At 42.3% G+C, this 24233-nt stretch overlaps 1 protein-coding gene across 5 annotated transcripts in view; it reads right to left on the reverse strand.

Moving 5' to 3' along the window:
* The window catches only part of kazna (kazrin, periplakin interacting protein a), a 180759-nt gene that overhangs the window by 82420 nt on the left and 74106 nt on the right, over nt 1–24233 (reverse strand). The window contains exon 1 of one of the 5 annotated variants that reach the window (XM_030118088.1): nt 7564–7789. The exons of the other annotated variants lie outside the window; for them this stretch is intronic. Within the exon in view, the coding sequence (XP_029973948.1) occupies nt 7564–7657 (94 nt within the window). The 5' untranslated portion in view covers nt 7658–7789. Of the gene's footprint in view, nt 1–7563; nt 7790–24233 lie in introns of those variants that run through there. 5 annotated transcript variants of the gene reach the window in all.

Here is a 24233-nt window from a genome sequence, read left to right on the forward strand (position 1 = left end):
TATATCATTACATTTTTTTTTTTACACAAACTGTGTATTCATCTCTGAATAACTAATTCCAATAGTAATAATGTCTCAGCAAAATGAATCAAAAATTGACAATAAACCTTCAATCGGACTTTCATTCTGCTTCAACATATAGTCCAAAAAGTGGATAAATTGGCTTTTTAAAAAAGCACAGATTGCTTGTGCTTGCTTAAGCCAATATTATGCAAATGAAAAATGTTTGACAACTTCATCTGAAATGTTTGCGCTTGGCTCTAATACCTGCAGCCGAGCACATCTGAGATATTTCTGTCCACACGCAAAGCTTCAATCCAATCCTCACCACTTTCAAGAAGAGACAGGAAGTCCTTTAACGCCAACTCTGACGAATATCTTCATAAAGTGACTGCAAAAATCTCCAAAACTCCCATCTCGCTTTCTCGACAGCCTCCGCCAGATCTTAGAGAATGAGAAATGTGAGCGCTCATGACTGAGTTTGCAGAGGTTAAGGTTCCCTTCTGACTTCAGATGGCTTTTTGAAGCAGGTTTCATCTTGCGTTGTGAGGTCGTTTCATTATCCAGCAGGGATGGTGACAGCATATTTTACATTTCCCATATATCTGCCTTTGGTCCCTTCTTCTCACAGGATGCCACATCAAAAACACTTCACTGGTAAAAAAAAAAAAAAAAAACAAGCTTTTCATGCCTCAGAGGAGCAGAAATAAAACCTTGTCTGTCGCACTACCAAGAGCCTAAACAACAGCAGGATTACTGATCTGTCTGCTAGCATGTTCAGATGGCGAGTGTTATGCAAAGCTTTCAGTGTTGCAGGTCTATTTTCTCCGTGCTCGCCGCGCACGTCTCAGCTGGATATCTGATCAGCCGGCACAGAAGGAACACGAGAGATCACAGTGGATATGACTAATCTTCAATCATCTGCACACGAGTGGGCTCTCGACTGGTAGATCCTCTTAATACCACCATGACTCAGTTCTTAGCAGCCACCAGACAACAAGAGACCTCGAAATCCTGGTCCATCTCTGCTATTATCGCCAACATCTCTGCTGGTATTCTTCCACTGTGTAAATTCTGTAAGCCTAACGGGCAGCTTGAGGATGAACTTTTGTTCATGTTTTTTTTTTTTTTGTTGAAATAGCTGATTAGGTAATTTTTTTGGTTTAAAAATAAAACAAAGTCTGTTATCTTTTTGCTTTTTAACTTTTTGAATAAAGAACCTCATTCATCCTCGGCAGCTAAGGTTCAGGGGGGATCTGGAAGAGAGGTTATGTGTGTAAAGAAGGGGTCATTTCAAAATCCGAGCTGGATGGGTGTAGTTACTGTATTGTGAAGTTCATCAGTGCAAACAAAACAATTCACGGCCGCTCCTGTGTTCAGGTGTTCTGTTTAATAAAACGTGTGTTTGAACAGCAGTGAAGGTGCAGTGAAATATCTGCAGCCCGATGCCAGCTGTTAGAGCCGCTGACGTCCGAAGGGTTCTCTGCGTAAGCTCCGATTAAGCCATTCGTTACGCTCATTTGCAATTTGCAAAGCGCTGCCCTTAAATGCAGCAACAACAACATGAAGAACAGATCAAAACCGAACCTCTTGTTTAGTCAAGGAAGAGATGTGAACATCCTCAATTCTTTTACCCTGTTTGCAAACTTCAGGTCAGTTCGAAGCTTTTGGTTTCTTTATTTTAACTTGAAAACTTCAGCGTCAGAAAAGGTTGTTTTTCCAGATCCTCTCTGACCCCATGAGGGTCAGAGGGTTGTTATCTTGTTGAAAACAGGCAAATTAGGATGTCTTAAATAATTTTAGGTTACATTTCATTACAAATGGCTTTCACACAGATTCACTGGCAGTCATGTAAAAATGCAAATGTATATGTGTCAAATACGACATGTGAATAAATAGGTTTTACTCCATCCTTATGTTTTCCTTTTAAATAACCTGGTATTTGAGACTATTGTCTCACTTTCGCAATACTTCAGTTTGGATTATGTTCCAGATTATCATTGTTTCATGTCTCGCTGTGTGTGCACGAAGCAAACATCAAGGCACACACTGTTGGTTTTCTTAAAAAAAACAAACAAAAAAAAAAAACCGAAGCTTTTTCAGACATCTTTGCTCGATTATCATCTCTCCACCCCTCAGCCTGCATGTGGCAGTATCTCATCTGAAGAATCTTTGGACAGCTTGCACATGAAAACCAAGAACTTGGCTGTTTGCTAAGTGTCAAGAAAAAAAAAGTCTTTTATTTGCAGACTAACATATTTTCGCGGGAATCACCACAGTAGCTGAGAAAGAGTTAAGACTTTCAGCAGCAATCGTGAATGAATGGTGGCTGGCAGAGGGGCACCGATGGTCTGTTCCAGCGTGTGAATGGTGAGAGTGAGGGAGCAGGGTGCGGGGGTGTCAATGCCATCCAAACACACCCTTTTCTTTTTTTTTTTGTTTTTTATAATGGGGCTTGTCCCCGTGCCAGGGGAAGCGGGTGGCATAAACTAGCGGGTGATTACGTTCAACAAATGACTGCCTCATTAGCCAGACCCCCAGAGTGTCGTGTGCATATATGCAAACAGACAGCAGCACACACAAACACACACATTCAGACATTTACACTGACATGAGCATTAGATTGGCTTTGTACACAGAAAAGGGCAGCAGACAAAGGCAATACTCGGGAGGGTACAAGCTCCATCCAATAGACTAATTAACATCTCCCAATTACAGCAGCCAGGACTGTATGGTGCTCCAGTTCGCTTTTGGATGATACTACACAATACACCAGAATGTGTCACCATGAGCGTCCGTGTCCAAACAGCATCCGAGCCGCTCCGCTAAAGTCAAGCTAATGACTGCAATTAGCACCATTAGATTGAGAGCGCGGGCCTCAGCTGGTGCGAAGCCGAGCAGACAGCGCAAAGCTCTTTGCCACATGGAAATTGGGGACAAATGATGTTGTTTAGTTGTTTTTGAGACAGTGTAAAATGAGTGTGTGGAAACAGATTGATATCTTAATCCCTTAATTGCTCTGATTTACCCCAAACCATCTACCCCACTTCGCCTCAGAGAATGATAGAGAGAATCTGGTATCATGAGAGCAGTATTTAGAAATTTACTTTTTGGCACAGACAAGTCAGAACACAGCTAGAAACGCTTTCTTTTTCCCAATATTTATTCAATACAGGTTGTGAATACCATATACGCAAAGAGAGGCTGTAAAACAATCGTTTAAGTCTCTGCCATCTCTGTAGTGTAACACAGCTGCCTGTCCAGAGTCCAGCTGACGTTACATCCTGGAGTAACCCTATAAAACGGGTACAATCAATGGATGACTCAATGTTTTTCTCCAGGGTCAATATCTGCATGTAGGGAACATTCATCAGTGTCCATAAATTCATACTATCATAAAAAGCAGGAGTCTTTAAATGAGTGAACGCATGCATTAATTTGACAAATAACACAGTGATGCCGAGTAATGCTGTAATACACAGGAGGATAATCGCTTGCACACAGCACTCCTCATACTGGTACAACAATCCCTTCATCAAGGTGTCTTGGAGTCCTGGCGTGGCGAGTCTGGTGTATTTTTTGATCTCGTAATTGTAACGAGTATCGGCGCACTCGAGGGTGTAGATATTAGCCCTTAAAAACTGTGGGTGTCTTCACGCTTTTCAGCACGAGCCTCTGGGAGGCCGTGTTAACTACTGGGAGGATCCCAGAAAATTCACTCTGAGCTTATTCTGGCCAGCAGAGAGGAACATCACTCATCTCATTCAGGGAAAGAAATGAGGTGATCGTGGAGGCCGGCCGCCGCCCGCTGGGACGCCGGCCTCAGCAGAGGCACTCCAGCATCTGCCACCTGGCCATTAGGTTAAATAATGCATGGGGCTTTTGTGAGGCTCGTCACACCCGTGCTCGTACTCATTACTGCTGCTGACTGCTGTAAAAACTCAAGTCAGTTTACGTGGCGGAGCTGAGAAAACCTGGTGACAAATATAAACACGCTGAACGCCATACACGGAAGTAGCGTGTAATTATTTTTTTTTTGGTGGATTAAAGAAGGTTTCTGACAGTTCGTAGGAAACAGCTGAGAGAGGACAGATTGAACTTCTGATATAAGTTTAGGACATGAGGAGTCCATCTGTCTGTCTCCATCAGCGAGTGTGTTTGTAGCTACTATATATTTATATTTTCGGTTTCGGTCTTGGAGCACTTGAATGCTGAGCAGCAGGAGAGAATCCATTCACATCTCTGCAAGCTCAAAAGTCACGGTGACCCAGGGCTTCAGGAGCGTTTCCCATCAGAAGCCTGTTACACCGCAAAGGCCATTTTTACTCCCAGAATAGCAAATCTGGGGAAATGTAATCTTTGAAGCCTCGGCTAAAATAGCCTGACAAAGCCATTTTCTGGCACAGCAACAGAAGGAAAGCTCAGACACCGGAGCTAAATTTCAAATGACTCACTTTATAGGCCAAAAGGGCAAAAAAAAAAAGAGACTGCAAGGCTGTTTATTCATTCAAGGTATTAGAGTCCTGCTGCACTAGTTGGACTACAGCCTGGTGCCTGTTTATTACATGGAAGTGGTACGTAGAGCAGCAGATTTGCCAATTTATGTTGAAGTTTTGTTGTATTTCTGGTATTGAATAAGTGACAGGGCAGTGTCATTACCAAGTAACATGGTAAGTGTATCCAAAATAAGGAATTCGAACAAGAGAACATAGTAATAAAGCAGGGCTTTATCAAAATGCCCCAGCCCTCCTGCCACTGTCCTACTGCCCATCCCTTTCACCAGCTCCCACCCCGCTCTGGATAATTAACAATTCTGTAAGGCCTAATCATGTGGACACTGGAACTGATTTGATTTAACCTTGATTTAACAGGAGGAACCCCTCGAGACACGAATAGCGAGAAGACTGACAGGGCAGCAATGGGAATTTGATAACCACCATCAGATGTTATAGCAATCTGGCGACGTGACAGCAGGAGACAACAGGACTGCTGCTGCCACATGGAGAGGATGCCGGGTCGTCGGGTGTTACACCGTTACTGCCAAGACCGGTGAGGCACACAAAAGAAACACTCGAGAGGACAAATATGAGAGCACACACACACACACACTCACAAACAGGTATGGACAGCCATCTGTATGCGCACACGTTCAGCTTTCCCTCATCTGCATCACTGAACAAACCATCTGTTCGGGACTTCTGAAAGTGTGTCTAGATGTAGTGATCCTCATCTGGTGTAATACTCTGTGACAAGGCAGTAATAAATCAAGAGAGAGTAATCATTGATTTGTTTGGATTTTTTCCAAAGTACCTAATTTTCCATGCTTCGATTGAGGCCAGGCCCCGAGTCCAAAGAGCAGAAATAACAACACACCCATCCATCCATCTTTTCTACTGCTTTATCCAAATCAGGGTGTCAAAGTGCTCCAGCTGGCCTCAGCTGACTAAACGTTTAAAACCTTTAAGATGTGTCCAGGTCATCAATTAGCCTCAGAGGCATACATTCAGACAGCAAGAGGAATTAGAGGAGAAATCATATCAGGAATCATGATTACTTTCCTAAAGAAAGTGCATTACAGGCACTGGTGAATGTATGCAACAAGACTGTGGTTCAATTCCGGGCTTAGAGCCTTACTGTGCAGTTTGGTTTTTCTCTGAATTCGACATCTCCGGGTACAGGCGATGGATGGATTGTAGAAGGATCTTGTCTGTCAGGAAATACATATATTCTTCAATGTGAACAAAACTCTAAAATCAAACTGCACCAACAGATCGAGCACACAGGGCAGGACATGCTGATCCTCAGCGTGTGAATGCAGTGCTCAAAAAGTCATTGAAGAAGAAATGAAAGAAGCTATGTGCAAAAGAGTACATCCTGCAGCTTGATCAGGGGGATCGGAAGGTTGCTCGGCCTTCCCAGGTGAGTTACCTAATAAACCCAGTACACGTGCTGTGTCTCCAACCAGCGGGAGAAACTAGTAAACACGGTTTCTGACACACAGAGTGCTGTCTTTGGACGTCAAGTCTTTCCAGATATGAAAGACAACAATTGCTGAGAAGCAGACAAAACAAACTCTTTCCGTGTCAAAATGTAAGTGAAGAAAAACCGAACATGTATCTCGACGTCGGAGTCGATATTCTTTCCTTTTCCCCCCCTTGATAATGCCCAGGCAGTTTTTCCCGAAACGTGTTCATCAAAAACAAGTCCATCCTATAAATGTCAACGTGCCAAAATGGGAGCATGGAATCATGGTTAATTTCTCACTTGGTAATTCCTAAAGCTTGTAGCGACACTGAAAAGGTGGTTTCAGCGTGAGAAAATTAAGTCGGGTAACAAAGTGGGTTGCAAGGGATGACAACTTCAAAAAGCCAGGAGAGGAAAGAGGATTTTAAAGTGTCACAATTCAATTTGCAACCTCAATTGCACTGAGCTCCACCGATTAGTTTCGACTCTCTCCCTCCCTCGCTCTCTCTGCGGGTAAATGAGGGACAGGTTAATGTGTCCGACACTACAGTGGTGCAAAAAGAAGTGTAACTGATAGATAGTGCTCTCTGCCATAAACACACAGACCTCCTGAAAGATGATTTTCTTTGCCAAAACTTCTCTCATGCATTCAAGGGCTCATAAAACAAATCCAACAATTGAGGATGACTCTGCATTAATCTGCATCGTAATTAGTTTTTGACCACTTCAGTAGTCGCTGCTCATTTTTATCCGTCCAAAGAATGAAGTGAGGATTAGTCCGGCAGGTCACTATCATCCGTCCCACTGACACCGGTTTCACAGGCTCATACCTGCCCATCAGCATCACGCCATCTGGCTCCATAAAGCTCAGTACAATGCCGCTGCATGTTCGGACATAATACTTCCGCTTGTGTTTTATCTAAAACATGACTCATTTCATTTAACCACTGATCTGCTGCCGGTGTTTTGCATTTCAAATCGCATTACGGAGGAGTTTTTTTTGACCCGATTTTAAATATAAAACTGTAATAAAAAAAGGAATCTACTTGGTCATGTTTCTGATATTAAATCACACTGATGTTGCTTCAAAAACTGTAACTGTTTTTCTCTCATCCACACAGCTGTTAGGTTTTTGCATGGATTCTTGCAGACTGTTGCTTTAAAGACATATCAAAATCTATTCAAAAGCAGAGAAACGGAGCTTTGCAGCCACATAATGGTTAGTGTTTCCAAATGCTTCCTTAGTATGAACATCCAGTCACAGATAAGATCCACATGAACGTCACACATTTATAACATGAACTTTTCAGAACTGTCAGCAAAATCTGCAGTGATAATGAGCATTTTTATCTGCCAAATATTGAATGTTTCCTTGGAAAAAGAAAGCAGTTCTTACTCTTGTCTATTTATTTTCTTTTCCATATAATGACCAGTCATCTCCATCACTTTGTTTTTTGAGCACAATGTGAAAAAGTGAGGTGCTGCTTTTCTTCCAAATCCTACGGTATTCATCTCAAGAAAAAAAAAAAGCAACAACAACAACAAAAAAATCCATGGTAGCTGAATAAAGTGTGCGCGCCTGTGTTTGTTATTCATTACCTGCACCGGTTCCCATTTTTCCAGGCTCAGGGCTGATGCAAATCCAGCGTGGCAGCCGGTCACCGACGGTACGGCGGGATGAGTAGTCCGTCATCCCTGCTTCCCTCTCTCCCTCTCCTTCCTTTACTCTCTGCCTCTTGCCGGAGCTGTTTGCTCAGCTGTTCCCCTCTCTGACCGCATTTATCCCAGATGAGCGGCGCAGCTTACCCCGTTAATCTGTGTGTGAGTGCGTCTGTGCGCCCGAGTGTGTGTGTGTGTGCATGTGTGTGTCCATTCCAGGCATCCTCTCATCACCTCCCCGATGACCATCTAAAGACACGCCCCAATCACCCGGGGACACAAACAGGCGCACACACACAGACACACACACACACAAACACACACAGTGGACAAAAAGCCGCTGTGGGCTAAACCTTTAAGTGGAAGTCATTTGGAGCATATCTGAGGTTCATTAAATGTCTACAGAGAAATCACAAGCACATAAATCCTCCCCTCCAAAAGAACTCACTGGTCAATGTTCAGTCATATCCCCGTTAAAAAGTGGGATTGCGGAAGTGCGTGGATGCTTTTAAATGCTGTCTTCAGGCTGGAGATTGGTGCCGTATTAGAGTCGAATCTCATTTCCCAACCTGTCCCTCCTCATAAAGCCGAAGCCATAAAACAATTTAGGATGGGTGAAAAGGTCTCAGCATTGTTTTAAAACCCCCGTTCTTCAAATTATCGTCTCAAAATCAAAAGAGAATTGAGAAACATAAAAAAGTTACTCGAAAACTCAAAATTGGAAGATTTTAAATTTCAAGCTACATATAAACCAAGTCATTGGATGTGCGGTTACACTGTGGACCTGCACATCTTTGACATGTGTCCCCTTCCAGTTTAAAGTTTCAATGGATTCACCCCCCATTTGTTTCCTTTGACTTTGCACTCATGTCCTCTTTAATTGGTTACGCACAATGCTGAGGTTGATGTGTGTTAATCCAACTAAATCTGAGAAATTAGACATGATCCCCAGGGATTGAGCTCATAAAGGAGATGACGGGGATTAAGGCAGAAAGCAGAATCTCCATGAGAACATTTCATCCAACATTTTCTTCTTGGGTTTACTTCAACCAGCATTTCTTTGTCGAACAAGCTAGTTTATTTAGGAATGCAGAAAGGAGTTGCACGCTTTAACTTACAACCAGCACTGAAAACTTTTCTCAGCATTCAATGACCAAGCGTGGTTAAATTAACTTTTTCTGTAGCCATATTTTCAAAGTACCATGGATTGTGTGTGTGGTACCATTAACAGACTATAAAATGACAGTTCCCGTCATGGAGCGCTGCACAGGAAATGTTTTGGGTGCCTGCTACACAACAAAGCACGTGCTTTCCTGACTGTGCCAGTACTTTCGGACCACAGACTGCATTGCTGGCTGCTGGCTAGCAATGGCAGCAGTCACACAAGAGCAGCTGTTGTTGTGGTTGTACCAATACCCAAACTATCTGCCAGTGTGGGCAAGAGTGTGTGAATGTGTGAGGAAAAACAAGCGCATAAATGTCTAGTCAGGGAGAGAAGAATGACACGCACTATTTCATTTGTGGCATTTTTATGAACGGTTTTGTATCCAAAGTCCATTTGTGACAAATCTGCTATTCTGCAGGGTAAAACAATCAGTCACCCTCTACTTAAAAAAGCTGAATGATAGAAACAATGTTATGTAGTCAAACAGTAAGAACAGAAAGGAGATAATGGATTTCAACCTCAGATATTGACAGTGGTCAACAATAGGTGGACTATGGTCCGGGTCTGGACCCATATGGACCCGGACTGACTGGCAGCCAAAACAGAAGGTTATGATTTCAAACCTAATGCGGTGCTTGTTTTTGAACAGACACAGCTTTTACAGTCTTTGCGGTAATGTTTCAGTGGATGAGGAAACGCACAAACCAACTGCAAGCAAGTTAAACCGGGAAGCCGATCAAATCTGTGTATTTCAGGGGCGAAACATTGAGATTCTACAGCACAGACAGATCAGAGCGTTACCGTCGTCATTGAGAACAGTGGGAAGAAAGAGAAAGACGGGAGAGACCAAGAAAGTCAGAGAAAAAGATGTGTGAAAGTGAGAAAGGGACAGAAAAAGATTGGTGCAATAGAGTAGGTTAATATTGTTCTATGGCGATGATGTCATATTATTTATCTAGAATCCAGTGGAATAAAGTTACAAGGAAGTTGAATTAGCTACTACGTCACAACTGGGATGTGAAAATATGAGTTGGAGAGGAATACACACTTGTGGAATACTTTGCATTTTTTTAATGGTAAGGTGCATCAACGCCATTAAAATGGTGGTCTTACAAAAGTTTCTATCTCATTAAAAATCAGGCTGAGGAAGGATTTGGCCTACCACATTATAAATCTTATTATTTGGGCTGTGCATGTGATTTTTTTTTTTTTTTAGTTTTGGATGGGGTGTTTATCAGACAGTAATCTGGAGGTGATGCCTGCATGGCTACAAATTGAACACCTCTCCTATCAGCGTACCTCTCTTCCAGTGCTCATTAGCAGCCCAGTAAAGATTAAAAAAGCTTTTGTATCATAATAGCCCGATAATGTATAACTCCATAAAGATATGGAAGCAGGCAACGACAACCTTACAAACCCCCAAAGTTTATTTGGATACTCCTATCTGTGGTAACCATGCACTAAATAATGCAATAACCCTCCACTGGAGGATGCAGCTTTTTTCAAACTGGAGAGAAAAGGGTATTATCACATTGAGAAATGTTTCCATTGAGGATCATTTGGCCTCCTTTCAGCTGTTGCAATAGATATTCAGGCTCCCAGCTTCCCACTTTTTCCATTTTCTCCAGTTGAGACATTTTTTGAGAGCTTACGTACCACAACACAGATGTAAACCTCAGCATGAAGCGTTGGGACAGTTTTATACAAACCAAATCATACATGAGAGGGGCGATACCCAAATTCTATGAAATCTTACAGAAGGTGAACAACAGACCATCAGACTCATAACGGGAGGCCTGGGAGAATGAACTGAAGTGTGAAATCTCAGATGAAATGTGAGAGAAGTGTATTAAGAATAAGAGCTGCTTAGAGTGCTTAGACTCCATTGCACTCCCTCTAAACTGCAGAAAATATTCCCGGAAGTATCATCCCAATGTGTTAAGTGAAGAAGGTGCACTATCCCACCTATTCTTGTCATATCATAACTGCAGCTGCAACCACTCTAGGGCTCCTTGTTTTTCACCAAAGCCTTTATTCGTCCATGTAATCCAGCCCGCCTCACCGTGTTGTTTGAGGTGACCAATTCAGAGGGTGTGATGAATCTGAATGAGGCCGGGGTTATTCCTCCCCCAACAGTTTTAGCCAGAAAACTGATTTTAAAATCTTGGAAATCTGTAAGGGCTTCTACATTGGAAATGTGGCTTAGAGAGCTGAGGAGTATATTACATCTGGAGAAAACCAGGTACATCATGGCTGATAATCTTTTTTAAAATGTGGAAAGCTTTCCTAAATCTATTGTCTGGACGCTAACCTTGAGCTCATCTCTCACTGTTTTTTTTTTCCTCGTTTTTCTGCACCCTACGTCCTAATTGTCTCATGTTAAAAACCTCTGAAAATCTGTACTATTTTGTGTAAATACCACAAACTATTGTCAATATATATTTCTTTCTCATGAAAACAATAAAAAGAAATTCACAACAACAACAAAAAAAACACTGGTGTGATGGAGAAAGAGAGAAAAACATTGGTGAAATGAAGAAAAGGAGAGAAAAGATGGAGAGAAAAAGGCGGGTGTGATGGAGAACGAGAGAGTAAAACAGAGGGATAAAGAGGTGAGACAGAGAAAATTGAGGAAAAGTAGCTATCAAATGGCTCTCTCCAAGAAAGAAAGGTTGACAGTGAAAATAGAGCGTTCAATCCACAGAATGGACAGTTTTATTTTTGTTTTTTCTGTTCATACTTCCCACTGGGAGCACTAAACCTGTTTATCTCTTTGGCTCAGAAACTCATGCACTTAGTAAAAGTGCCAACATAGAACAACATTATGAGACAAAACAATGACTTGGCACAGACAGACCCGGTCAAATCAGAAAATAATTCACCTCAGAGCCCAGTGTGACCAGTCCACCAGGGTCCCAACGCACACATTCACTGTCCATCCGGACAGAGTCAGCTGGGCAGCAGCTCTCCGTGGTCATTCAGAAGCCACTTATCACTACTAATGGCAGGGGCTTCTCAAATTCAGTCACACAGCTGCATAATCTGCATAATCACATAATCTGCAGTTTGTCCAACAATAGAGATTGTCAAAAGGTTTGTGAATGGCACTGAAAGTTGCTTTCAATCTATATCAAACTAAATAGTTCGATATTATGATCTACTGGACATTTGCCTCAAGAAATATTGTCAAACTTGGACGTCGTAGCGTTTTAGTTCAATTCCCCGAAGGAACATTTCTGCCGGCAGGTTTATGCTTTTTTTGGCACAGGTTATGGATTGTTTCAGTGGGAGAATCACAGATTGAGCGTGATGCATTTTACACTTCAGTTTGAAACATAAAAATAAAACCGGCATTTCTGAATGTGTGCATTTTGTTAACTATTGATTTCATGACTGAATCAGCTAAGCACCCCTATGGCTCATGATTACAGCCGCAATAATCCCATTTTTTACTTTACTACAGGTGATAGTTATATTTATCATGCTCTGCAATTAGATGAGGAAACATTTCCCTGTACTCTGTGAAAACCTAATATTTATCCAGCTTCCAATCTGCCACTCCATCAGTGCCTCAGCAGGCACACATCCATATCAGTTCAGTCCAACTCTTCCATCAGGTTCTAAAATCTTCCCCAAAGACAAGGTGAAATCTCCACCGCTCCCCTGCAAAGTGAAACAAATAACACCTCTCACCCCCTCCAAGAAGAAACTCTGTGTGCCCTGACTGAGATTTATTCCGCGGACGACAGAAAAGAGCAGTGGCCAGCGAGCAGCCTAAACGCCGCCTTTGTTTTTCGAGACACCGGCTGTTTTGCGATCCATCAAGTTCACAATGGAGAAGTCTGACTGGACCGCCTCAGAAACTCGGCGGCTCGCACTTCCTGCTCAGTCAAAGGTGATAAATATGCTGCTCTGTGGACCCTTTAATGCAATAGTAGGCTATTGTTTTAGATTTACAATCAATCAATCAATCAATCAGACAGTAAAAAGCAGCTCAGCGTGCTTTGCAAAAGACCAACATCTGTATTTAAAAGGAAAAAACACACACACACCAGTTAAGTATACACAAAGAAAATGATAGAAAAGGAGGGAAATGTTTAAAAATAACATACTACACATCACTACAAAACACAGAAACTGTATTAATAAGATGTTTCAAGAAACATAAAAAAAAGGTGCATCATACTGACACCAAAGAAAATTTAAGATTAAGCTCACATTTTGCACTGGTGCATTAATGTTTATACCTGTAATAGAGCGAACACTCATGTGTCAGGCTGCAGGTTATTTAAGTGTTTCATGCTTCCTGAGGTAGTCGTAGTTAGTTTTTAAAGAGCTCAAGAAAAAAGACCTTTGACTGCCGTTAACAGATGGTTTATATTCTCCAGTGCTCCACCGGTCTCAAGCTGTCAGATTCGTAATAACAGAATCAGACAAGTCATATTTCTCTTTCCAGGCATTTTTCTTCCACGTGTCTGAATCTCAGCACCACATCACATCTCAACTGAACTGAACAGCCGACAGTCAGAGGCAGAGACGGTCAGTCATGCTACCAGCAGCTCATGCAGCCTTGAGCTGCAGCCAGCCAGACATGAGGAGGGTTTTGGTAATGATTTCTCGCTGCAGCTCTGTAATCTTGAACATCATTTTCCACCAAGCCTTACCAGGAAAAATAAATAAAAACACTACTACTCAAGTGTTCTTTTACCATAGACACTTGGGTGTATTGTACTTTCACACTGTCCCTAAGAAATGAGTATCAACATGAGTCACATTTCTTAAAAAATATGGTACATTTTCCTTTTCCACTCTCAGCACTCCTGCTGCTCCTCCTCCTCCTCCTCCACACACTGGTGTTTTGCCTCAACACATCTCCAGAGCTTACTCTGGGCCATTGCTGCATTTAATGGCTTTTCCCCGCTGAGCATTTACAGTTGATCTCCTCCGAATGGCACCATACACCGTATACGGCATTTTTTTGCTTGTTTGTGGTATTTTCTTGACAGCACAGCTTCAGCTGCAACAATGGAAGTCACACATGAGCGTGGAGTCATGGGGAATAGTCAAAAGACGACTCTACTGAAAAGGCTGTCAAACAGAGATGCATTATTCATCTCAGCTATTGACATTAAAGAGCGAAAAGAATGGAGATCATCCTGAATAGTGGACGAAGATTAGTGGGCTGTTGTGTGGGCTGCATGCATGAGTCGGATTGAGGGTGTTATTGTTTTGGTTCACCATAAAAGTCCTTTCTGAGAATCCACAAAGAACACAGTGTAAGTGGGCTGAAAATGAATAATCTGGGAGGTGCAGGTTGAAATCTTTTGAGGGATCCTGGTGTAATCTCTTTTTCCTCTGGGTTAGAAAATATCACAGACTCCCAATCTGTTTATGAGAACAGGCAGGATGCGCGGCTTTCTACAGCTGCCGTTTGTTAAGCTAACATACATTCATCAGGACGAGTAAACACACACATTCATTATAGCCGATCACTCCAAACATTTACAGTAAAGGTGCATTTTCAGGAAGACGTACGCTGAGACTTTGTGTCTGCTTTAGTATGCAGAGCGCTCCATCTGCTCCAGATATTCTACAGCTAATAATGCTATAGTGAGAAGCGATGGCCGGCTCTCAGTTTTAATGGTGACGGATGGAGGCTGCAGATACGTTATTGCTCGCAGTTCATCAAGTTAACTTTGCGCATTAGGAAGTTGAATGAGTTTCCAGGAGATTCTATCAGCGTTAATTACCAGAAGAGCGGGGATATAAAAACGGGGTGTGGGGTTATTACAGGGTAACCCTTTGGCCTGACTCGGGTGTCCAAATGTAGCCCATCAGTTATCCAGGTTACTGAAACTTGTCTGAGAAATGGTTACCAGTTATATTAGGAGAAATGACTACAAAAATTAACCTGAATGTCTTAATCATCTGCACTTATCTCTGTTCTTGTATTGTTGCTGTAGTTCAGCCTCCAGCGTTGCGTTCATCAGTCTGACTGATTCAACCATTAGGCTCAGATGAATTACTCGGGAGTCAGACAGTGTTATATTATTCTGGACAGTCATGAATGAATCCCACTATTCCTCTGCTTCACACACTCCCACAATGCCATGTGGGACTTCTGGCACAATCCAGAATCAGTCATCGAGGCCCATGTGCTAAAAGTAGAAGATTTAAAAAAAAAAAAAACATTTTAGTGGGAATTGGAAGAGAATGTGTTCAGGCTGCTCCAGCCTCAGCAGATCAGGTGTCTGCATGTAACCAGCTGAGATACATGGGAAATAGCTGTTAAAATAAGCAAAGAAAAAAGAAACAGAAGCGAGAAGCAAATGATTTTCTGTGTCTAAGTATGTTGGATGTAATCTACTTCTCCATCTTTCAATGTCTTTTCCTCTGCTCTGCACAGCAGCGTCCTCAGTCTCTTCACTGAATGTTTGTCACTCTCTTCCCCGGCCCTCTCTCTCGGCTTTCCATCTCCCCATTTCTCTTTTCCAATTTCCTTTCTCCTCATCTCCCCTCTCCGCCGTGAGCTGCACTGCAGATTGCAGTAAAACCCAGAAAATCCTCTTCATCACACAGTGCAAATACCATCTGCACCGGGTTTGCCCTCAGCCCCAATTAACAGCTAGATATATGCCCTGTAGCATCTGGGACAGCATCGGCATCTCTGACGCGCGGGCTGCTACAATTTATACACAAACATGGCAACGCAGGGCAGAATGTCAAGTACCTGCACAGTTACAAACCTGAAGGGTCACATATGCTGCTAAATGCTGGAGTCGCACAGCTTGTGAGTAATGTGCCGATGTATGTCCATAAACAAGCGTTTTTATTATGTCTGAACATGGCAGTGCAGTGTGTAGAAATCTGCACCGTGCAATTATTCAGTGATAGTATTTTATATGCTTTCTCTCTGCCCTTTGAATATCCTACAAAAGAAACATGAGAGAGTTGGATTTTTTAAAAACCTTAAAGGGGCTAATTAGAATAAAATTTCTTCAGGGAGTAAAGGTTTATAGATTTAGTTTGGTTGTTCTTTCTTTCCAAAGCCAGTATTTAGTGTTTAAGGAGCAACCGAGTCAACAATGGCTCCTCATCTCTGGCACAAAGGCAGGCATATTAATGATGATGTTTTTGATGCATGTTTATCTGATTTAATTAAATATTAATTTCCTGACAATAAATGAGCACGTAAGCATGAGTTCACTGAAGTATTTCCACTCATTTCTTTTGGATTTGGGTATAACTGGTAAATTTTCATCTTTAGTGTCTCAACCAATCATTTGAATGTTTTTTTATTCGATATGTCTTCATAGAGTTAAGTAATGTGTTAATCCTGACATGCAGCTGTTTTCTGAGGCTAAGGTGATGATATCTACACGTGCAGCACGTCTTTCTGGAGTCGAAATCTTCTGTTTTAAACCATCAACTAGCTGCGTTGCTCCCAGTGTTTACTCATTCTTGGAGTGGCATTAACATTATGGAAACAGTTTTTGTTCTCACAGTAGTGACGAGGACACGGTGTTTAGAGTTACAAAGGATAGATTGGCGACCATCTGTTCTTTATTGACCCACTGATCCACTGGTCTTGTTGCCTAATGCTGCAATAGATGTTTCTTGAGCTTGCCTTTTTTTTTTTCTTTTTTAAGTTCTTTAAAATCCACTTGTGAAAATAACCACAATGAAAGTACGCTCTAAGGCTGAGGCAAACACTTATCTACGAGTGGTAAGGAATGAGAAACTTGCTACGTTTGTTGGCAGCGGGGTGCGCCAACTTGGACGCACTGCCATGAGTGGAACAGAAGCATTAAATGAACTGTGGTGGAGCTACAGCCATTTAGATACTGATTAAGAATAAATACAGACAAAGAGAGAAATCCCAGATGCTCCGGCGCTGCAGGCTGGCACTCATGCAAAGCAAAAGCATATCAGCATAATTTGGAAAACACAAGTGTTACTGGATGGTTACTAGCTGTGTTTTTTGTGCGTTTTGTACCCCATCTTGGTCGTCACAGCAGTCGTCCTTCCTTCCAACTAGCCTGCAAAGACCACCAGGTGTTTCAGCGTCTCCAAGAAACAGCTTTGCACACGCCACCTCTAAACATGACCGAAAATTTACACATATCCCACAGCAAAGCAGAGGAAGACTTGACAAGGAAATATGACAACAACCACCCATCTGTGGCGTGTGTGTGTGTGTGTGTGTGTGTGTGTGTGTGTGTGTGTGTGTGTGTGTGTGTGTGTGTGTGTGTGTGTGTGAGTGTGTGTGTGTGGGCAGGTGCCTGTGCACGTAATTAGCCAACTAGTAATGACTGGCAAACTCGAAGCATCAAACTGTAGAAGCAAGAGAGGGAAGGGCTCTGAGCTTAAAGGCATAAATAAACAAGGCAGCAGCTTTGTTCCCTCGTCTAGAATTAAGAACATTAATAATTAAATTGAACAATAAATGGAGGCGGCCCGCGGGAGGACGGTGCAGCAGAGAACGGAGTAGAGCAGGACAGAGAGGGCACGGTATTAAAAACACAACAACAAAGCCCTCAAAACATGAACCTTTGAGCTACGCCTAGCAAAGGAGCACACAAACAAATTCATATTAAAGATGCCGGGCTCTGCGTGAGGCTGTTCATCGGTGCTGTGGAAGTAAGAGGTCACATACAGATGGGAATGAGGAAAGACCCAGAGAAATGGGTGGTAAGTTGAGGGTGGTCCAGCGAGTGTGCCGGAACGCGCCCGTGACGAAAAAGACGACCAAACAACAAGCGCCCACAACATCCTTCAAAACCGCAGCGCTTTGGTGCGGTCGCCGACGGTCAAACAGACCCCGGGGAGTGCTGACCTTGGCATTGTTTGCTCTGGCCGAGGCCTTCAAAGACGCCAGCGCAGAGGCAGCGCCGGCAACTTTACCTCGGTCTCCATGGAGACGGTGTACTTTAGGCTGGGAACTTTCCAGGCTCATTACCAGATGAGGCAGTGGGTTCTACCTCGCTGCCTCGCTCTATTTGCTCCCTTTCCACTCATATACTCGCACAAATACAAAAAGGAGAGAGAAACAAACAGAGGCGGAATGAGAAGAAGGAAAAAAAAAAAAGAGGGGAGAATAAAAAAAAAAATTAAATTGCCTGAAACTGCAAGTTACAGAAGGACTGGGGAAAAGCAAATGAGAGAAAAAGAATTGCAGAGGCATGAAACACAGGAGCGAGAAAGGTTAACGGAAGAGGATGAAGAAGAAGAAGAAGGACTTAAGGCGAAGTTTTTTAAATGTCATCCATCCGCACAGTTTCAAAATGGCCAGCTGGGTGCTAATGGCCTGTTTGGGGAGAAGGGGGGCTGCGGAGAGATGGAGCGGGACGGTGAACTTGCTGAACTGAGGGTCACATTTTCAAGGAGCTATAATTATCCTATTTGGGCACTGTACTTTCAGCTCGCTGCGAGACGTTTAAAACCCTCCTTTTGATGAATTGGTCGGACTAAAGATGGAGCAAGTTTCTGTGTTTTCGCAAATTTTTGCAAGATCCAATTTAAAACGTGTTAATGATCTGACTCACAGCGATCGTCTGTCTGGCCCTCCCCTGTCTACAATCAAACACACTTCAAACAACCCCAGACATCCAGCGACACTCACAGTTTTGCAAATCAAGAACTGCACCGTTAACAATGAGCCGCTAATCAGATAAAAGGAAAGAGGAGAAAAACACTCAGAAAAAGGCAAGAGGACGGACAGCCGCTCGGCCACTGACACAAGCCCACTGCGTGGAGTGAGTTAAAGTAATGAAGCAGAAAATAGAAGAATCGTGAAGCTCTTATCTCCCCAACCAATCACAATCAGAACAGCAACAAAATGGAGAGAGATAACAGAGGGGGGAGCAGCAAAAAAAAAAAAAAAAAAGCTTTAGGGTTTCTATAATCTTCAAAAAAAGAGCCCATCCTCCAGTTATCAGCATTCCTAAATACTTCCCATCATTAGTTAGTGCGTTGATTCGCTGTTGCTATCACTCTCTGGGGCGCGTCTCTTTCTGCAATCCAGTCAGACAGCTCCGTTTAGCGCGCTCAGGCCGACGGGGCCAACATTCCTTCGCCCGCCGGTGCCCACCACTGCTCCGGACTCCGGTTTGGTTTTGATCTATTTCTGGACCTCCGCTGCTTCTCCTCTCATCAGTTCTTCTCATTTCAGCCTCACTCAGAGACCACGGCAGAATCCTAATGAACGGAGAGAACTCGCAGTTCTCCTTCTCTCGGCGCCTTCAGCGGAATGAACGCTGCAGTCACACATCTACAAAGAGCCTGCACGCAACCATCAGGCACACCTATGAGGACATGAGTGAGCCTTTCTGGATGATTATGGACTCCTCATTGTGTGCCACTAATGGCTTCCTGACAGACCGATGCTGAGGCATGTGGATGGGCTTTGATAACACAATCACGCTGCTATGATAACTGTGCTGCTGGACTCCAGGCAAACACTCAGAAACTCACTTGAACACTCAAGAAAAGCTCTGATCTAGGTCAGAAAAGCAAAACCTCCACCAGCCCAAAAGATTTAAGCACTCTGCAGAGCTGTGCAAGTGTGGAATGACTATGTGGTGATCTAACCTGGCACTTTAATCCTGAAACCATTATTTTATTCCATATATATATATATATAAGTACAGAACCCGAGGAGAACATTTTGTTAGGGGCTTTGTGTTATATTGTTGCAATATTCATACTGGAATGTTCACTAACAAAGTGTTTGCATCAGAAAAAATAGGGATATAAGCAGTGCAAAAATGTGGCTGTCAAACTCGTATCCGTTGTAATAACGCTGTATGAGAGGAGCGACATAAATAGCAATTACAGAAAGACAGCAACAAAGACGTACGTCTTGACAGTTCCGTGAGAAGGAAAAAAGTACATCTGTGTCACACAGTTCTCAGTGTGTGGTCACCGTTCAATTGTCACTGTGATAGCTGCATAATATTTCTCACGTATACCTGTCACAGGCGGCTCAGTGTCTGTCAGCCGAGCAGCAGCATTGAGGCTGCTTGGGAAGATTTTGTTTGGGAAAAAAATGCATGCAAGAAAAGAAAAGCAAGATGAAATAATCCAAATGGAACGCTGATTGGAAAAAAAAAAAAGCGTTTTTGCCTATAACAAACTCAGCACAAGGATTTGTTCAGTATTTATTTCAATACATGTAGATTTGTGAGGCATAAGTATGTCACCTGCTAAGAAATTTCATTTTACATTTTTATGCAAAGTTATTTGATTTTTTTTCTTTTAATCATAAAATAGTTTTAAAGAAAGGAATATCAATAGTGGCTAAACGTATATTATAGCAAAAATCATGAAACTAAATGAACATTAGTAAAAATAATATAATATAGATGTACATATATTTTTGTGATTGGAGTGTTTATTATTCAGGGGAATTAAATACTATTTCATTAAAGATTACACATATGGGAGACTAGAATATCATTAAAAGATTGTTAGATAAGACTTTATTGATCCCACGATGGGGAAATTTCACTGTTACAGCAGCCCAAAGAAGAAGTATCACAGTAGCAAATGAATATAAATAAATAGATAGAAAAACAAGAACGTTCAAGAATTGTTCATTGTTTTATGAGATATAAAATGTCTGAAGAGATAACTCACAGGGTTTAAATTGAATGTAAGAAGAAGAAGAAGAAGAAGAAGAAGCTTAGTTGTTGGTGACTTGGCTTCAGAATGAGTAAATGCTCTATATGAGTTTTCTGTTTGGAGTTTGCATGTTTTCCTGAGCGTACATGACTTTTTCTCCTGCCAGTAAATCTGAAGCTCAAATGAAAACGACGTGACATAAACAGCAACAAGGTTGATCAAATGTACCGAGTAACGCCAGCGATGAGTGGCCTTGAGTGAATGAATCGATGATGCACTTTGGCATCACAGTGTGCAGCCTAAGCCTGGGAATAGTCTGCTGAACCCCCAAAGCAGCAGAGCAATATCTGAGCGCTAAGCCTATTGTAAGTCAATTTTGTGAAGGGGGGAGAAACAGACGCCGCGCAGGCCGCCACATCACGCCTGACGAAGATCGATTGTCCATGAGGTGATGGACTTTATTCTCCTTCACACGCGGTTCTGCCCATCGCTAACAACTGCCCATTCACATCTCCAGCCAGGACAGACATGCAAGGAGAAAACAATGATTACAGTAAACACACAGTGAAATACAGGACGTTAAAGGGATGAGGCCTGCTGGCAGCCGTTCAGTGAACCCTCAAGCATCCAAATAAAGTTTGAATGAAGGGTCTGATTATGGGCTGTGGAAAGGAAGCCAAGATCCTGCTTGGTGATCCGAAGCATTTCATATCTAATATAAGCAGCTTATTGCTTTGGATCCCAGAGCTCGTAACCATCATTCTCTTTGATATATTTACAACAACAAGATGTCGCGACAGAGATCCAAACATAGAGGCATATAATCTCAATATGTCTTTGTACTACGATGGGCATTATCCTGCGATTACAATTTCAGTTGTACTGAGCAGGACACACCCATGACACGAGAGACTATAACTACTGATCCACCTGTATTTAATATGTGCTGGACAGAGAATCCTAAACATACTGTATGATCACATCCAATTGTGATGTAGTAATAGATTACAGACACACTGACAGAACATTGAGACTAGGTGGAGATGATCTAAAAAAAAATTAAATACAACATCAAGGATACATCAGTGACCATGAGCTACTTAATCAGCTTGTAAGACTGTAATTGCGCAGCATTTCATCCTGTTCCCAGTGTCACGTTTTGCACATTAATCTCAGCATTGTATCCTTTGCATACAGTAGCAGAAATGAGTATCAGTTACCCTCTAACACCCTGACTGTACATCTCTCTCATGTCGATTTCACTAGGGGGCTATGAAACACATAAACTAATAGGATATAAACTGTTCAGAGGAAATTACTCATTCATAACACTGGTAAAAGATCAAAATAGCCCAGGAAGTTACTGAGGAGTGGAGCTGTTTTTCTTTTCTTTTTTTTTCTTTCTACACCCATTGCATTATCCATGAATCTGTTCAACGGTGGCATCAACTTCCTTTCAAGGTAATGGCCTTGTACGTTCTGACAGGGAAAAGCTGTAGCATTGCTCTTTATGGTGTGTACCAGAAATCAATTCTGTCTACACAGCCGGGCACATCAATTAATGACCACAGAGCATCCCAACACTGCACAAAGCAAACAACACAGCGCGTGTGTGTGAGTGAGTGTGTGCGTATGGCTGCAAGGAAGAGAAGGAGCGGCTCCTTGGACATTTGTTTATGCATCTATATTATCTATTATTCTTATATTCTAAGTGCTGAAGCCACCATTTCAACACGAACCTGAGCAAACGAATATTTCAAAACCATCCAACAACATCATGGTGGGTGTTTAGACTGAAGCAGGCCTAAATTCACCTTCATGATCAGACTTTGTTTCCAACAGTTTCACGTAAGTTTTAATTACCCAGGTAAAGTGTGCAGCATTACTCTATAATCTGTATCTCTGACAAGCAAGTGAGAAGATGCAGAAGTGAAAAATGGTTCTCCAGAGGCTGACTGAGTCACAGATTCCTCTCGATATTCCCCGAAATGACAAACCCTCCTTAAAAGTATACTTGTCTGCAATTTGCCAGCTGTCAAATCAACAACCCTTTTTTTTTTTTTTTTGCCTGAGGATTAGGACCCAAAAGGTGGGGAGGAACTGACACAAGAAGGGGAGGGGGGGCAAGTTTTACTCTCTCTCTCTCTTAACTTCCTCTTGAACTCTGGATGAACTCTCCATGTTTGGGTGGGAGGTATGAGACAAAGCCTCCTCGCTGTCGAGAGACGAAGTGTCATGACGACTTCTGGACTGACAGAGCAGCTGGCGGTACCTGTCTCTTTGTTACGTCCCAGATAAGAACCAACTTCAGAAGCACAAACAGGACATGCTACAACATTTTTCCTCCGATTGGATTACACTTTTTTCATTGCTTGATGCTTAAGCCAGTCGTCTCCGGCTTTTGGAAGTCTGTCTGCAAACATCGAAAAGTAACATTTTAGCAGGTCAGGTAAAGGACAGACATATTTTTGGTTACTTTTATGCGCTGCAGTGAGCAAAACGGGAAATAAAGTACAGATGCATCGCAAACTTCAAGCGCACAGGAAAAATATCTGTGTGGAAATTACAACTTTTCAGCCATGAGCTAATTTGGCTTGAGAGCAAAGCGTGTTGATATGCCAGGCACACACTAGTAGCACCATCCTCCATCTGTGAGTATCTGAAAGTGGGAAAAGAAAAAAAAAAAAAAAAAAGCAAGGTTTGTTTACAACAGCATGGGCCAGATTGTACAAAGACGAAAACCAGAAATCTCAGCAAGTACTACAATTTTACAAAACTCAGGCTCATTCATACTTAGACTTTTACAGCTTTGTAAAATTCAACCGGTGGAAGTGCAATGACCCTGAGAGCCCCAAAGTGCAAATAGTTGCGCCAATAACAGGAAACAAAACTGGACGCCAAAAATAGCTGACAGAACAGAAGCATTTGCAGTGGGACACCGCAGCGCACTTTAACTGAACTTCTCCAAAAGCTTATTGGTTAATAAAAGGGATTAAAAACACCATCAATCTTGGTTTCGACTATAATCAATTGCTCTTTCCAACTCCACCTCCTTCACCTTTATTATATCATTATTCATGTACACAGCCACTGGTATCTGGTAACTGATTTATTTAGAATGTCACTGTTTCGCAAATTTCTGTAACTCAATTAGCTTGATCCCTGTACACAGCAGTAGTTCTATAGAAAATGAACAAAACCATTTATATTATATTATATATAGTGCTTTATATTCACTCTGAAGGCAGTAGACAATGGCTTAGAAAGAGAAAGTTGGCGATTTTCTTTGGGCAACAAGAGAAGCGAGAAGCGATGCGCCATTTCGCTTCATCCGGCCTATTGATGAGGCATCTGCTGAGCTGCCTGCTGATAAAGAGTCAATAGACTGACAATGGGCAAGGCGACACATGAAACACTTCCTAATGACTGTGTGAGGGCGGCACATCCTCCAGTTTAGAGGTCATGCAGTCCAGGATATGGGGTCACGCAGGGTCAATGAGAGTCGAGCAGCGCCTTCGGATGCATCGACCCTAAACTAATGCCCTCTCTTGTTGTCAGCCAATACCCTCTCTTGTGGGGGGCGTTCACTTGAGGCACTGCTCGTTCAAATGATCAATTTGTAGGAAGCTGAAGTCGATTAACAACACCGAGGACACTGCAAACGACTTTGAACAAATCATTTAATATCCACCTAATGAGTAACATCTTCACGACATGATGAGAGAAGCGCAATAGAAAGTTACTGGGTGTCACCATAACACTGTTCTGATATCCAGGAATTCAAAATGTTTATCACATTATTGCTTCAGTACTATCATTTATT

The sequence above is a fragment of the Salarias fasciatus genome, chromosome 20 (assembly GCF_902148845.1).
Source record: "Salarias fasciatus chromosome 20, fSalaFa1.1, whole genome shotgun sequence".
In the NCBI taxonomy this organism is placed as follows: domain Eukaryota; kingdom Metazoa; phylum Chordata; class Actinopteri; order Blenniiformes; family Blenniidae; genus Salarias; species Salarias fasciatus.